The sequence below is a fragment of the Euprymna scolopes genome, chromosome 6 (assembly GCF_053919585.1).
Source record: "Euprymna scolopes isolate OS-2025 chromosome 6, ASM5391958v1, whole genome shotgun sequence".
Taxonomy (NCBI): Eukaryota; Metazoa; Mollusca; class Cephalopoda; order Sepiida; family Sepiolidae; genus Euprymna; species Euprymna scolopes.
The window spans coordinates 31,106,615-31,120,033 of NC_136487.1; the positions used below are offsets into that span (position 1 = coordinate 31,106,615).

General features: G+C 32.5%; 1 protein-coding gene across 1 annotated transcript; it reads left to right on the plus strand.

Moving 5' to 3' along the window:
* The first annotated feature begins 1,280 nt into the window (after window positions 1-1,280).
* On the plus strand, window positions 1,281-5,663 carry LOC145278308 (uncharacterized). The gene is made up of 5 exons (XM_080130599.1): window positions 1,281-2,042; window positions 3,812-3,842; window positions 4,203-4,450; window positions 4,712-4,742; window positions 5,185-5,663. The coding sequence occupies exons 1-3, from the start codon at window positions 1,380-1,382 to the stop codon at window positions 4,382-4,384; spliced, it is 876 nt and encodes a 291-aa protein (XP_079986725.1). The 5' UTR covers window positions 1,281-1,379; the 3' UTR covers window positions 4,385-4,450; window positions 4,712-4,742; window positions 5,185-5,663.
* The last annotated feature ends 7,756 nt before the right edge of the window (window positions 5,664-13,419 follow it).

A 13,419-nucleotide genomic window follows, 5' to 3' on the forward strand; every position in this document is an offset into this window, starting at 1 on the left:
AAAAAGCAATTCGAAAGAAGAAAAAAATTATATTGCCAAAAATATCTGAGAAAACGTTATCTCAAGCTGAGACAAAATCTATTTTGTCAGAGGTGCCAAAGAAAATGGCAGCTCAGCTTGAGACAAAAGCTACTTTGTCAGAGAAGCCCATTGAAGAGACAGCTCAACTTGAGGCAAACTCTTTTGGACCAGAGAAGCTACAGGAAACGTCAACTAATATCGAGAAAACTTCTATTTCCCCTGTGAGAACAATAAAAAAAGCAATTCGAAAGAAGAAAAAAATTATATTGCCAAAAATATCTGAGAAAACGTTATCTCAAACTGAGACAAAATCTATTTTGTCAGAGGTGCCAAAGAAAATGGCAGCTCAGCTTGAGACAAAAGCTACTTTGTCAGAGAAACCAATTGAAGAGACAGCTCAACTTGAGGCAAACTCTTTTGGACCAGAGAAGCTACAGGAAACGTCAACTAATATCGAGAAAACTTCTATTTCCCCTGTGAGAACAATACAAAAAGCAATTCGAAAGAAGAAAAAAATTATTTTGCCAAAAATATCTGAGAAAACGTTATCTCAAGCTGAGACAAAATCTATTTTGTCAGAGGTGCCAAAGAAAATGGCAGCTCAGCTTGAGACAAAAGCTACTTTGTCAGAGAAGCCCATTGAAGAGACAGCTCAACTTGAGGCAAACTCTTTTGGACCAGAGAAGCTACAGGAAACGTCAACTAATATCGAGAAAACTTCTATTTCCCCTGTGAGAACAATAAAAAAAGCAATTCGAAAGAAGAAAAAAATTATATTGCCAAAAATATCTGAGAAAACGTTATCTCAAACTGAGACAAAATCTATTTTGTCAGAGGTGCCAAAGAAAATGGCAGCTCAGCTTGAGACAAAAGCTACTTTGTCAGAGAAACCAATTGAAGAGACAGCTCAACTTGAGGCAAACTCTTTTGGACCAGAGAAGCTACAGGAAACGTCAACTAATATCGAGAAAACTTCTATTTCCCCTGTGAGAACAATACAAAAAGCAATTCGAAAGAAGAAAAAAATTATTTTGCCAAAAATATCTGAGAAAACGTTATCTCAAGCTGAGACAAAATCTATTTTGTCAGAGGTGCCAAAGAAAATGGCAGCTCAGCTTGAGACAAAAGCTACTTTGTCAGAGAAGCCCATTGAAGAGACAGCTCAACTTGAGGCAAACTCTTTTGGACCAGAGAAGCTACAGGAAACGTCAACTAATATCGAGAAAACTTCTATTTCCCCTGTGAGAACAATAAAAAAAGCAATTCGAAAGAAGAAAAAAATTATATTGCCAAAAATATCTGAGAAAACGTTATCTCAAACTGAGACAAAATCTATTTTGTCAGAGGTGCCAAAGAAAATGGCAGCTCAGCTTGAGACAAAAGCTACTTTGTCAGAGAAACCAATTGAAGAGACAGCTCAACTTGAGGCAAACTCTTTTGGACCAGAGAAGCTACAGGAAACGTCAACTAATATCGAGAAAACTTCTATTTCCCCTGTGAGAACAATAAAAAAAGCAATTCGAAAGAAGAAACAAATTATTTTGCCAAATATGCATGAGAATACGTTATCTCAAACTGATATAAAGTCTATTTTGTCAGAGAGTCCCAAGAAAAAGTCTATTCAACTTGAGAAAACAGCGATTTTGTCAGAAATGCCAAAGAAAATGTCAGTTCAATATGAGACAAAACCCGTTTTGTCGGAGATAGTTAAGGAAGAATCAGTTCAAGTAAAGACAAATTCTACTTTGCCAGAGAAGCCTAAGAAAAAGACACTTGTACAAAAGAAAACTTCTAATGTGTCAAAGAAGTCCAAGAAAAAATCAGTTAGCTTTAATTTAAATTCTATTTTTCCCGAGGAATACACTGACATGTCTCCAACAACAACATCGTTCACATGTTTACCTTCCAGTTCTTCAAATCCAACTGATACAGGAGTGCCAGCTTTAGCCACTGCATCCCATAATCTGTTGAACTTCCCGATTACAAACGCTCATCATGTTGCATCTCCAAGTTCAACTTTGGTAAGTTTTCCTCTTTTTCTAAACACATTTTTGCTTGTATGATTTTCTTATGGATATTAGTTTTGCTAATTTGATTTGTTTTGCATAGGAATCTGCATTTTATTGACTACATTCTGTGTAGACATCAGTAACACAGTAACCTTCTTACTTAATTAATAACCAGCCAATTAATAATCAATTAATGAGCAGACAATAAATAATTAATTAATGAGCAGACAATTAATAATTAATAAAACAGCAGACAATTAATAATTAATTAATAACCAGCCACTTAATAATTAATGAATAAGCAAACAACTAATAATTAATTAATAACCAGCCAATTAATAAATAATTAATAAGCCTCCAATTAATAAATAATTAATAAGCAGCCAATTAATAACTAATTAATAAGCAGCCAATTAATAACTAATTAATAAGCAGCCAATTAATAATTAATTGATAACCAGCCAATAATAACTAATTAATAAGCAGCCAATTAATAATTAATTAATAACCAGCCAATTAATAATTAATTAATAAGCAGACAATTAATAATTAATAAAACAGCAGACAATTAATAATTAATAAGAAGACAATTAATAATTAATAAAACAGCAAACAATTAATAATTAATTAATAAACAGATAATTAATAATTAATAAAACAGCAGACAATTAATAAATAATCATTAACCAGCCAATTCATAATTAATTGATAACCAGCCAAGTAATAATTAATTAATAAGCAGCCAATTCATAATTAATCAATAACCAGCCAATTAATAATTAATTAATAAGCTGACAATTAATAATTAATTAATAAGCAGACAATTAATAATTAATTAATAACCAGCCAATTAATAATTAATTAATAAGCAGCCAAGTAATAATTAATTAATAAGCAGCCAATACATAATTAATTAATAACCAGCCAATTAATAATTAATTAATAAGCTGACAATTCATAATTAATGAATAAGCAGACAACTAATAATTTATTAATAAACAGACAATTAATAATTAATTAATAAACAGGCACGATTAATAAGTAATTCATAACCAGCCAATTAATAAATAATTAATAACCAGCCAATTAATAGTTAATTAATAACCAGCCAATTAATAGTTAATTAATAACCAGCCAATTAATAATTTATTAATAATTTATTAATAATCAGACAAAACTAAATCCTTTGAATAATCGCTGAAGAAATGGTTTTTAAATGCATAAAAAAAATGCATTTGAATTTTACTCAACAACAACATTAAATGATTTAAAACACAGGGAGAAAACAGTTTTTAAAAATTACTTGAGAGATTTGCAATCATTTCTAAACCATTCGGGCAGAATAAAAAATATTAGGCATTTGTTTTAGAACGCCCCTTCGTTTGTGTATATATATATATATATATATATATATATATATATATATATATATATATATATATATAGAGAGAGAGAGAGAGAGAGAGAGAGAGAGAGAGATAGAGAGATAGAGAGATGTATATATATATATATATATATATATATATATATAGAGAGAGAGAGAGAGAGATGTATGTATATATATATATATATACATATATATATATATATATATATATATATATATATATATATATATATATATATATATATATATAGATAGATAGATAGATAGATAGATAGATGGATAAACGATTGATGCTGAGAAGTTGATTTAATGTTATTAGTATGAATCTCGCCATCCATACTTTTTTACAATTTGTAAAATTTACAATGAAATCTCTTTCTATTTTTTAACACAGATGTTCCAATCCAGAATGCCTCCTTCAACAGGTGAGATTTACAACTTTCTCTAATCAATTTATCTCTTTCATCCGTTTCTCTCATGTTTTCTAATCGTTTCTGTCTCTTTATATCGATATTTTCTCTCTTTATTCTTTCCTGCTAGTTTCTCTTTCTTTTGACAATCTCTCTCCCTCTCCCCCTCTCTCTCTCTCTCTCAATCTATCTCTCTCTCCCTCTCTATCTATCTATCTATCTATCTATCTATCTATCTCACTCTCTCTCTTTATCTCTCTATCTATCTATCTATCTATCTATCTATCTATATCTTACTCTTTCGCTCATTTCACTCTTACTCTTGTTATACTCATTAAAGAAATGCCAATTTTTCTTTTGGTAAAATTATTTCAGTTGCAATGGAATCGCCTGGAACTCACCTATCAAAAAAGTGGCCACGTTCAATTCTCAAAACTTCAAGCAAAACATCTACATTTCCTACATCTGAAACTACTACACTTCCTTGTCATACAACGTTTGATCAAAGTACAAATTCTACAGTATTACCATCTGCCAATCCCACACCTCCTGGTTAATTCAATTTCTTTGGTCAAAGTAAAAACACTGTCAACGTTTCATCTGAAAATCCATCTTCATGTTCAGTAAGTTTTCTTTTCTTTTTTTTAGTTTTTACATTTGAAAAAAAAAATGAATTTTTGTGTCTTTTGCTTATTGTTTCTTGTTTTTATTTATAAAAAAATTATGAGAAGACATGCCAAGTTATACTCATTAAAGAAATGCCGCTTTTCCCACAAATTCGTACTGGGTTTTGATCCATTTGTCATTCTATAATTATAATAAACGAGTATTTATTTCATGCATCATAAAATTCAACTGAAATCTCTTTCTATTTTTCATCACAGATTTTCCCATCCAGATTTCCTTTTTCAACAGGTGAGATTCAATCCATTCTTCACAAATTTCTATCACGCTCTCGAAATTGTCTCGGTTTCTCTTTTCTGTTATTTTATCTTCTATTTTCTCTCTTGCGGGTAATTTCTTCATCTCTCTCTCCTGTGTGTGCCTTTTCTGTCTTTCATACTAGTTTCTTTATTTTTTCTTTTTTTGCATAGTTATTCTCTCCTTTTCTAGTTCCATCTTCTTTTTCTCTCTCTCTTTTTGTTTTTCTTGGTTTCTCTCTGTCTTTCTCTCTCTCTTTCTTTCTCTCGCTCTCTTTCTCTCTCTCTCCTGCTCTCTCTCTCTATCTATCTATCTATCTATCTATCTTTCTTTCTTTTTAGATATTTTATTTCCTTCTCTTTCTCTACTTTCCCATTCTGTTTATTCATTATATTACTTAAAAATACCAATTTTTCTTTTGCTTATAATCTTTCAGATCTAATGCCTGGAACGCATCAAGCATCAAATTCGTGGACACGTCCATTTTTCAAGTCTCCAAGGAAACCTTAAACATTGCCTACATCTGCCGCCACCAAAGATTCTAGTCATAAAATGTCTGGTCAAAATATAAGCACAAACTTTCCCATTTCTTTTCCATGTAACTCGGATTCGTTGATTTTTCATTTGTAAAACGGGCATCTACATTAGTCAACCGAAACTTTTTCTGAACTTCTGTTAAGAAAGGACCCAAAAGACATCTTGGAGTTAATTTAAAAATTCTTTATGTAAATAAGTTAAAGTTTTATTATGCTGTTGTAAATAAGTGAAAAGTTTTATTATGCTGTTGTAAATAAGTTAAAAGTTTATTATGTTTTTGTTAAAAAGTTTAAATTCTCTTGCTATTGTTAAAAAGTTAATTTTTTCTGATTCTATTGTAAAAACGTTAAAATAAAGAAATAAACTCATCGAAACAAATTTCATCTTGTTCTTTTTTTATTTACTCAAGATATTTAATATACTTGTGATTTTTAACCAGAATTGTTTTTTTGTATGGATTTTTTTCAGTGGGGATGATAAACAAAAAAAAAACATTTAACTAACAAGAAATGAAATTGACAGAATCAGATCACCCCAAAAAACATACAGCAAAATTGTCTCCTTCTATCACTTCTTATAAAAATAAAAAATCGATCAAAATGTAACGATTTGTATTAAATACTTTACATATTTTTTGAACAAGGAAGAAATTTTGGTAAAAAGCAATGATGATGGAAGGTGTACAATAAAACTCTAAAAACAATAGAGTTTTCAACGATTTGTCATTTTTTTTTCTTTTTTTGTCATTTGTACATTTTTCGGATGAGGAAATGGAGGGGAAGGTTACTATAAATCTATATCGTCCACTGTAAGCGACGAAGGTTTTTGAATGAAGAATTTTACCTCCAATGTATGAGCAAAGAATTAGTGGGAATTACATGGAAAGTCAAATATTCCTACTTTCTTTTTTTCTAAATGAAAAAATAAAAACCAACGATGGGGAAGATACATGTTAAATCTTAAGCAAATAAACTAAAACATTTTAATTTTAGACTTGGAAATCAATTTTTGTGTAAAAAGTCACCGATTAAAGGGACGTAACTCATTTTTCACAATAGAATTTTGGTAGCTGAAACCAACACAACTTGGAGGGAAAAAAAAGTCATCCCAATTTTGGTAATAAAAATTCCAATTACTTTGCAACTAATGTTGCACTTGAATTTTATTGTTTTACGTTAAATATCTTAACATTTTATTTTGTATTCATGCAGAATACAGGCCGTACTATTTCTTTCAAATTAAATTCCATTAAGTTTTGGTTTTGTTCATTGAATTGTAAGCTGAAAGTAGAGAATAGTTACAAAAATATAAAGAATGGATTTCTAAATGATAAAATTATTATTTCACAACAATCTGTTTTCTGCATAAATTCATTTTTTTTTTTTACATTTTCATCTAAAGCAAGACATAATGCCACTTTTATGTAGAGTGTTACTATCAGGGACATAAGTTGCAGGGATACTGTGTAGGGAGTTGAGCAGCAAAATGTTTGTTTACATTACACTTGAACTTCTACGTGACAGTGCAGTTAGGGAAACAGGAGCCCAGAAGTGGTTTCTAAAGTCTAGCAGTTCTAGGGAAGAAACTATTAGCGTAGAAGACGTTCTTACATCTAGGGATCTCTACTGTGTAGGAGTGGGATTTTTCTGCTTGCGAGGGGACACAAGGACATTTTTTTTTTTTTTTTTTTTACATAGGCATCACCACATTATCAAGGCCAAGAGGCCACTCAAGGATAAGGGTTAAAGAGTGTACAGTAGAAATTGGACAATATAGTAATCATTAGTAATGAAAATTTGGTAAATTTGATAACTTATATGGAACGTCTCATCAAGAACTTATTTACATTAGACTTGAAGACAACCATATTGTAGTCAGCCGGAAAGCAGGAAAACGGAAGACAAGTCCACAGGCGTGCAGTTCTAAGAAAGAAGCTTTGTTCATAGAAATCCACGTTTAGGTTTAGGCACAGATAAGTTCATCAGAGCATTCACCATTAAAATACTTGTAAAACAGGCAGAGACATGCAACATTTTGTCGATTGGACAGAGGTTGAAGCTTAGATAACAGTTCAGGACCTATCAGGTTGGCGACTCTTTTTTGTACCCTATCCAGGTGGGAGAGACCAGCAGCAAATGCACCAGCCCAGATGTGACAACAATAATCCATACATGGGCGAATGGTGGTATTGTAGAGATACAGGATACTTTCAGATGTAAGTAACTTTCTACCCTGTCTAAATCCTTAGATATATATAGGGATACTGCCCTCCCCTCACCTGCCTTATCCACTGCATGGTATATACATTCAGCGATTACAGTTAGAATATCTGCAGTAAAATGGGTTTGTGTGAATCCATATTGATGGTTGGATAGAAGTTTAGCAACTGTAAGGTGATGGACTATAGCTTGATTAATTATGAACTCAAATATTTTGGCGAAAAGTGGGAGGAGGCTAATGGGATGATAATCTGTAATATAAATCTTATCTGTCTGTTTAAATGTATGTATGTATGTATGTTTGTATATCTGCTTAAAACTTTTGCCAGAAACGACTGATTTTCACGAGATTAGTATCATTTGTAAGATTGACCCTTCGGATGACAAATATAAAAAAATTGGTCAAAAACATTAATTCCTTCACCCTGAATAAGGCACTTTTCTGCAGGGAGGGGTCGCTTTTTTCGCCAATATTTTCGAAAGTCACCACTCTTTTCGAATATCTAGCCTTAATTTAAACCTATGTCACTTCCAGTTTAGTGAAGGACACAACAGCAAGGATGTCACGTTTTTTTGTTTTCACATTCTTTTCCTCCTTCACAATACAGGTTCGAGCCTGCCTACTACCACTTTTTTTTTTCTCAACACACGCCTCCAAACACCCAGGCAATGCCGGGCACCCAGGCTAGTCTTTTATAAGAAGTAAAACTCCTCAAAGTTGGTTTCATCATTCCATATTTTCTTATGTAAAAATATATGCATCTCTTAGTCAGAGTTATTTCCCTTGCATTGATGACTTTTTATACAAAAGCACCAAAAACGTACTTGCAACCAAGTCACATAAGAAATCCAGGAAATAGTTTTATACAAGAAAAAACGGTTATGGTTAACTTTCGCCACCCGTTGTTTACAAAGCCATTTGCCGGAAGTGACGTTTTATCTACGGATGATCAAAACCGTATAGAATGAACCTTTTTTTTATATAAGTTTTATTCAAACAGGCTTTATGGACTTTTTTTTGTATTTATTAACTGTTTTATTCTTTTTATCAAAAAAAAATAGAATTTTTATATTGACATATTATGGACTGTTTTTCAAACATCGAAATTTTAAAATTAGTTTTATTTAAAAAAAAAAAAAGACGGTGTTTTTTTTTTTTAAATTAAATTCTAAACTTTATTTGAATTTTTCAACAAACTTTTACAGAGATAAAAAATAGACTTTATGGATATTAACGAAAAGTCTTTGTTTATTTTAACTCTAACAAATTTTTACAGACATAAAAAATAGACTTTATAGATATTTTATAATCTATTTTAAATATATTTAATGAAAAGTCTTTGTTTATTTTAACTCTTTAACAAATTTTTTCATTCATATAAAAAAATAGACTTTATAGATCTTTTATAACATAAAATTTAAAAAATTTTTAAAGAAAAAGTTTTGTTTTTTTCATTGTTAATGTAGTTAACTCATACATCATAAAAAAATCGTATCCAATACATTATATTCCCAAAATAATTGCTTTTGATTCGCCGCCGCCAAAGGAATTCTTGTAGATGACTATTAAAATTTGCATCGCTAGTCCCCCTCATGGACCTGAATTTATTTTTGCAAAGACTCCAGCTACCTTCCACACGATTTGTGTGAATAGTAGGATCATTTGGGTCCACAAAGTTATACCGGTGGTTTACCACAGCATGGTTCGGTAATGTATTATAGGCGCGCCAACCATCTGTCACAATCCGTGTGCCTGGTCTCACGTATGGGAAATGATTGGTAATAGGGTGGCAGCATCTCTCGTTTCGACTGGCACCATCATTGTCAAGTTCGTTTCTCGTTCTACCATGCCAAGAACCCACTGACCTGGACGGAATCTTCCTCGGTGATATTTTCGATGCATGAACTTACTTTCGTCAATTTCTACTGTTCGTTCAGGACCACCTAATTGTATTGGATTTTCTAGCATCGTCATCGCGCATATATCGCGAATGAAATTATACCAGTCGATTACAGATTTTTTAGAGACGCCAGTTTCTTTGCAAACAGTCACTATTGGTTCCCCCAACGACCACCAATACAAAATTTGTATCAAGTCTTGTAGCCGTAAATGGCTACCTTCAAAGAAGGAACCAGCTCTAATGTTTATTGTTTTTTTGCATTTGGAACAAGACCAACAATAGCCGTCAATAACGCGCCTTCCATTTCTATGTTGGAGATTCATACTTCGACATGGGTCAGTACATTTTGTACACATGTGTTGGTTGGCAATTAGGCCACGTCGTGCCAACCATTTCATGATATTCAGTGTATTTGCAGAGGACGTTTCTTTAATCACATCACTGAATACTATATTTGTTGTTGCTAGTTCTGTCGCTGGCATTACTGTATTTGCTAAAATGTTCATAATTTGGAAATCAATTTGGAAATCAATTTGGCAGTCTTGCAAATTCGAAAGTAAGTTCGATAACTCTAGAAGGGTCATAAAACTTTAATTTTAAAATTTCGATGTTTGAAAAACAGTCCATTATAGGCACCGCCAAAAATGGCCGCAAAATCAAGTTGTTGTTGTTTTTTAAAACGAAATTACATTTATTAAAATCCATTATTTCTGAGTAACTTTTTTTTTTCCAGAAAGATAAACCCCTGAATTTTATCATATAGAAAACAGAATAATGTAAAACTTTTTCTACTATTTTTAATTCAATTTTAAATGTTAAATTTTCCCAAAAAGTTAACAATTGACATTTTTTGTCTTGCACAAAAAACGTACTTAAATATTTAAAAAAAAGGGTTTTTGAAATAATTAATTAATTTATTTATTGTCTAACTAAGATTTAGGATGATTTTCTAAGAGAATATGCAAAAATATTATAATATAAGTACCTGAATTTCAAATAATTCCCCTTATTCATAGAGGTAACCAGATATTTCGCGTTGACGTAGAGTTCAGATCGACTCTGTTTACGTTTTCGTTTGATAAAAAGCAAACTATGGAAGACCAAACAGGCCAAAAAAAAACTTATTTTTCAGTGACGAAAATTTCAATGTATTATTAAGCTGAGGCTGGCCAGTACCAGATGGGTGACCATTTGTATGCGTTTGGTTTTTAATGTGTATGTGTGTGGGGGCCAGGCTCCCCAAAATGGGGGGGGGGCAATTTAAAGCAGAATAAAAAAAAATTATTTCAGCGCGTTTGGTCCACCGTAGTCGAAAGGCGGCAAACGTTTTCAAACGGGATCGAAAAAAATGATGCTATCTTTAACACAAAGGGCACAATATTTATCGAATTGTTTTTTTTGGTATCGATTCTTCAAAGCATGCCCTGTTTAATAATGGTCATGCATTATTCGGCTCGCTAAAAAAAAAATGTTAATTTATTTATCAAAGATTTTAAAATAGCTTTTTTCGTATAAATATTAAAAAAATTTTTTTTTTGTTTTGCTTAACTTAAATTAATTATTTTACTTAACATATTCACCGAATTTCACACTTCAAAACTCAAAAGCGGGATAATTAAACACAATCGAAGTTCTGATATTCAGACGTCAAAATAAGGTATGCAAACAATTTTTTTTTTTTTTTTTTTTGAATCTATAATTCTGTCCCTTACAACAACACAATATGTTTTGTTCAGTTTCAGATGATTATTTTAAGCATATTTGTTCCCACTTCAAAACAAGGGGGGGTTTGTAAGCAAAAATATATATATAAATATCGTTTATGAAAAATAAGTACACTGTTATAAAGTTCATTCTTCTCCTAATAATCGCTGAAAATTTCGTATTGATCGGATAATTACCTGATTTTTGGTAGATTTTTAAAAAGACGGTCCGTCAAAAAGTACTGACCTGCCCCCCCCCCCAGTTTTGGCGGTGCCTAGTCCATTATGTCTGTAAAAGTTTGTTGAAAAATTCAAATAAAGTTTAGAATTTAATTAAAAAAAAAAACACCGCCTTTCTTTTTTTTTTTTTTTAAATAAAACTAATTTTAAAATTTCGATGTTCGAAAAACAGTCCATAATATGTCAATATAAAAATTCTATTTTTGTTTGATAAAAAGAATAAAACAGTTAATAAATACAAAAAAAAAGTCCATTAAGTTCAAATAAAGCCTGTTTGAATAAAACTTATATAAAAAAAAAGGTTCATTCTATACGGTTTTGATCATCCGTAGATAAAACGTCACTTCCGGCAAATGGCTTTGTAAACAACGGGTGGCGAAAGTTAACCAAAACCGAAAAAACATTTACTAATAATATGAGAGTTATTCCCCTTGAAAACGATTTTGGGTGAGGATGATGGCGTGGAAGGTTGTAATTTTTAATAAAGCAGCAACAACTGTTTTTTTGTTTTTTTTTAATGTAACAACGTTTATAATTGTATAGTTATTATATAGAAATATTACATAACGGGGAATGACAACAGGACACAAACATTTGGTTATTCATCTACGATGAACACAACATCTTTCATTTACTCTGCTAGGCTACTTGGCATTTGGCCAAGATCAAAGTGTAAAGTGTAGTATCTGTGCTTCAGATGCGGCACTTCCATTTCTTGTTCTCTTTCAGTGGAGGAGAAATCCTTCACGACTGAGACAATTTTTATTTTTGTACCTTTTCTCCACGTTAAAAAACGATCCTGGTGTCTAACTCTGTCCCGTGGGGAGGCATAGTAAATAAGTACTCTGCTAGGCTACTTGGCCTTTTGGCCAAGATTAAAGTGATGTATCTGTTCCGGCAGATACTGCAAGCAAAGACCAGATGTGGGGGCAACCCCACATGCCTGACCTTTAACCAGCTCCCATTTCCCACCTCTCGGGAGCTGGTCCCCTTTTTCCCTTCCCCCTCCCTTCACTCCTCACATTAAAAATCGGCCTTGTGCCTAATTTGCTCGGTGGGGGAGCAAATAAATACCATCTGTTCCGGCAGATACTGTAGGCTATGATATGACTAGCTATGACTAGCAAAGACCAGATGTGGGGGCAACCCCACATGCCTGACCTTTAACCAGCTCCCATTTCCCACCTCTCGGGAGCTGGTCCCCCCTTTCCCTTCCCCCTCCCTTCACTCCTCACATTAAAAATTGGCCTTGTGCCTAATTTGCTCGGTGGGGGAGCAAATAAATACCATCTGTGCTTCAGATGCGGCACTTCTATTTCTCGTTCTCTTTCAGTGGAGGAGAAATCCTTCACGACTGAGACAATTTTTATTTTTGTACCTTTTCTCCACGTTAAAAAACGACCCTGGTGTCTAACTCTGTCCCGTGGGGAGGCATTGTAAATAGGTACTCTGCTATGACAGCTGTACTCCTTTCCTTCATTCGTAGAGAGCTCGGGTCAAGGATAGATAACCCGTCTGACTGAAACTACTGTCAATGATTTTCTCCCACTCTTTATCTGTGCCTAAATCCAAACGTAGATTCCATGAGCAAAGCTTCTTTCTTAGAACTGCACACCAGTGGAACTCTCTGCCGCTTGCCTGTTTCCCACCTGACTACAACTTGGACGTCTTCAAATCCAACATAAACAAACTCCTAACAAACCGCCCCCTTAAGTAAGACACTCTATCAAAAACCCCAATACTAATGATTACTACAATACTATCTCATTGATTACTGTACACGCAATAACCCTTATCCCTGAATGGCCTTCGGGCCTTGATAATTGGTGACCCCCATGTAAAAGAAAAAAAATCGAAACCAAAATCTGAAGACACGATAACCCTTAGCTCAGTTTGACACGATATTTAAAAATTGTTTTCAAACCTACTTATTCTTAACATAAGTAATCCGTCACGTGAACGATTCACACATGTGCATTCATAAAATAGATAAAAATCTGATGGGGCCTTTGTTATTGAATTATATTATAAAAACAGTCATTCCAATTTTGCTAATTAAAATTTCCAATTA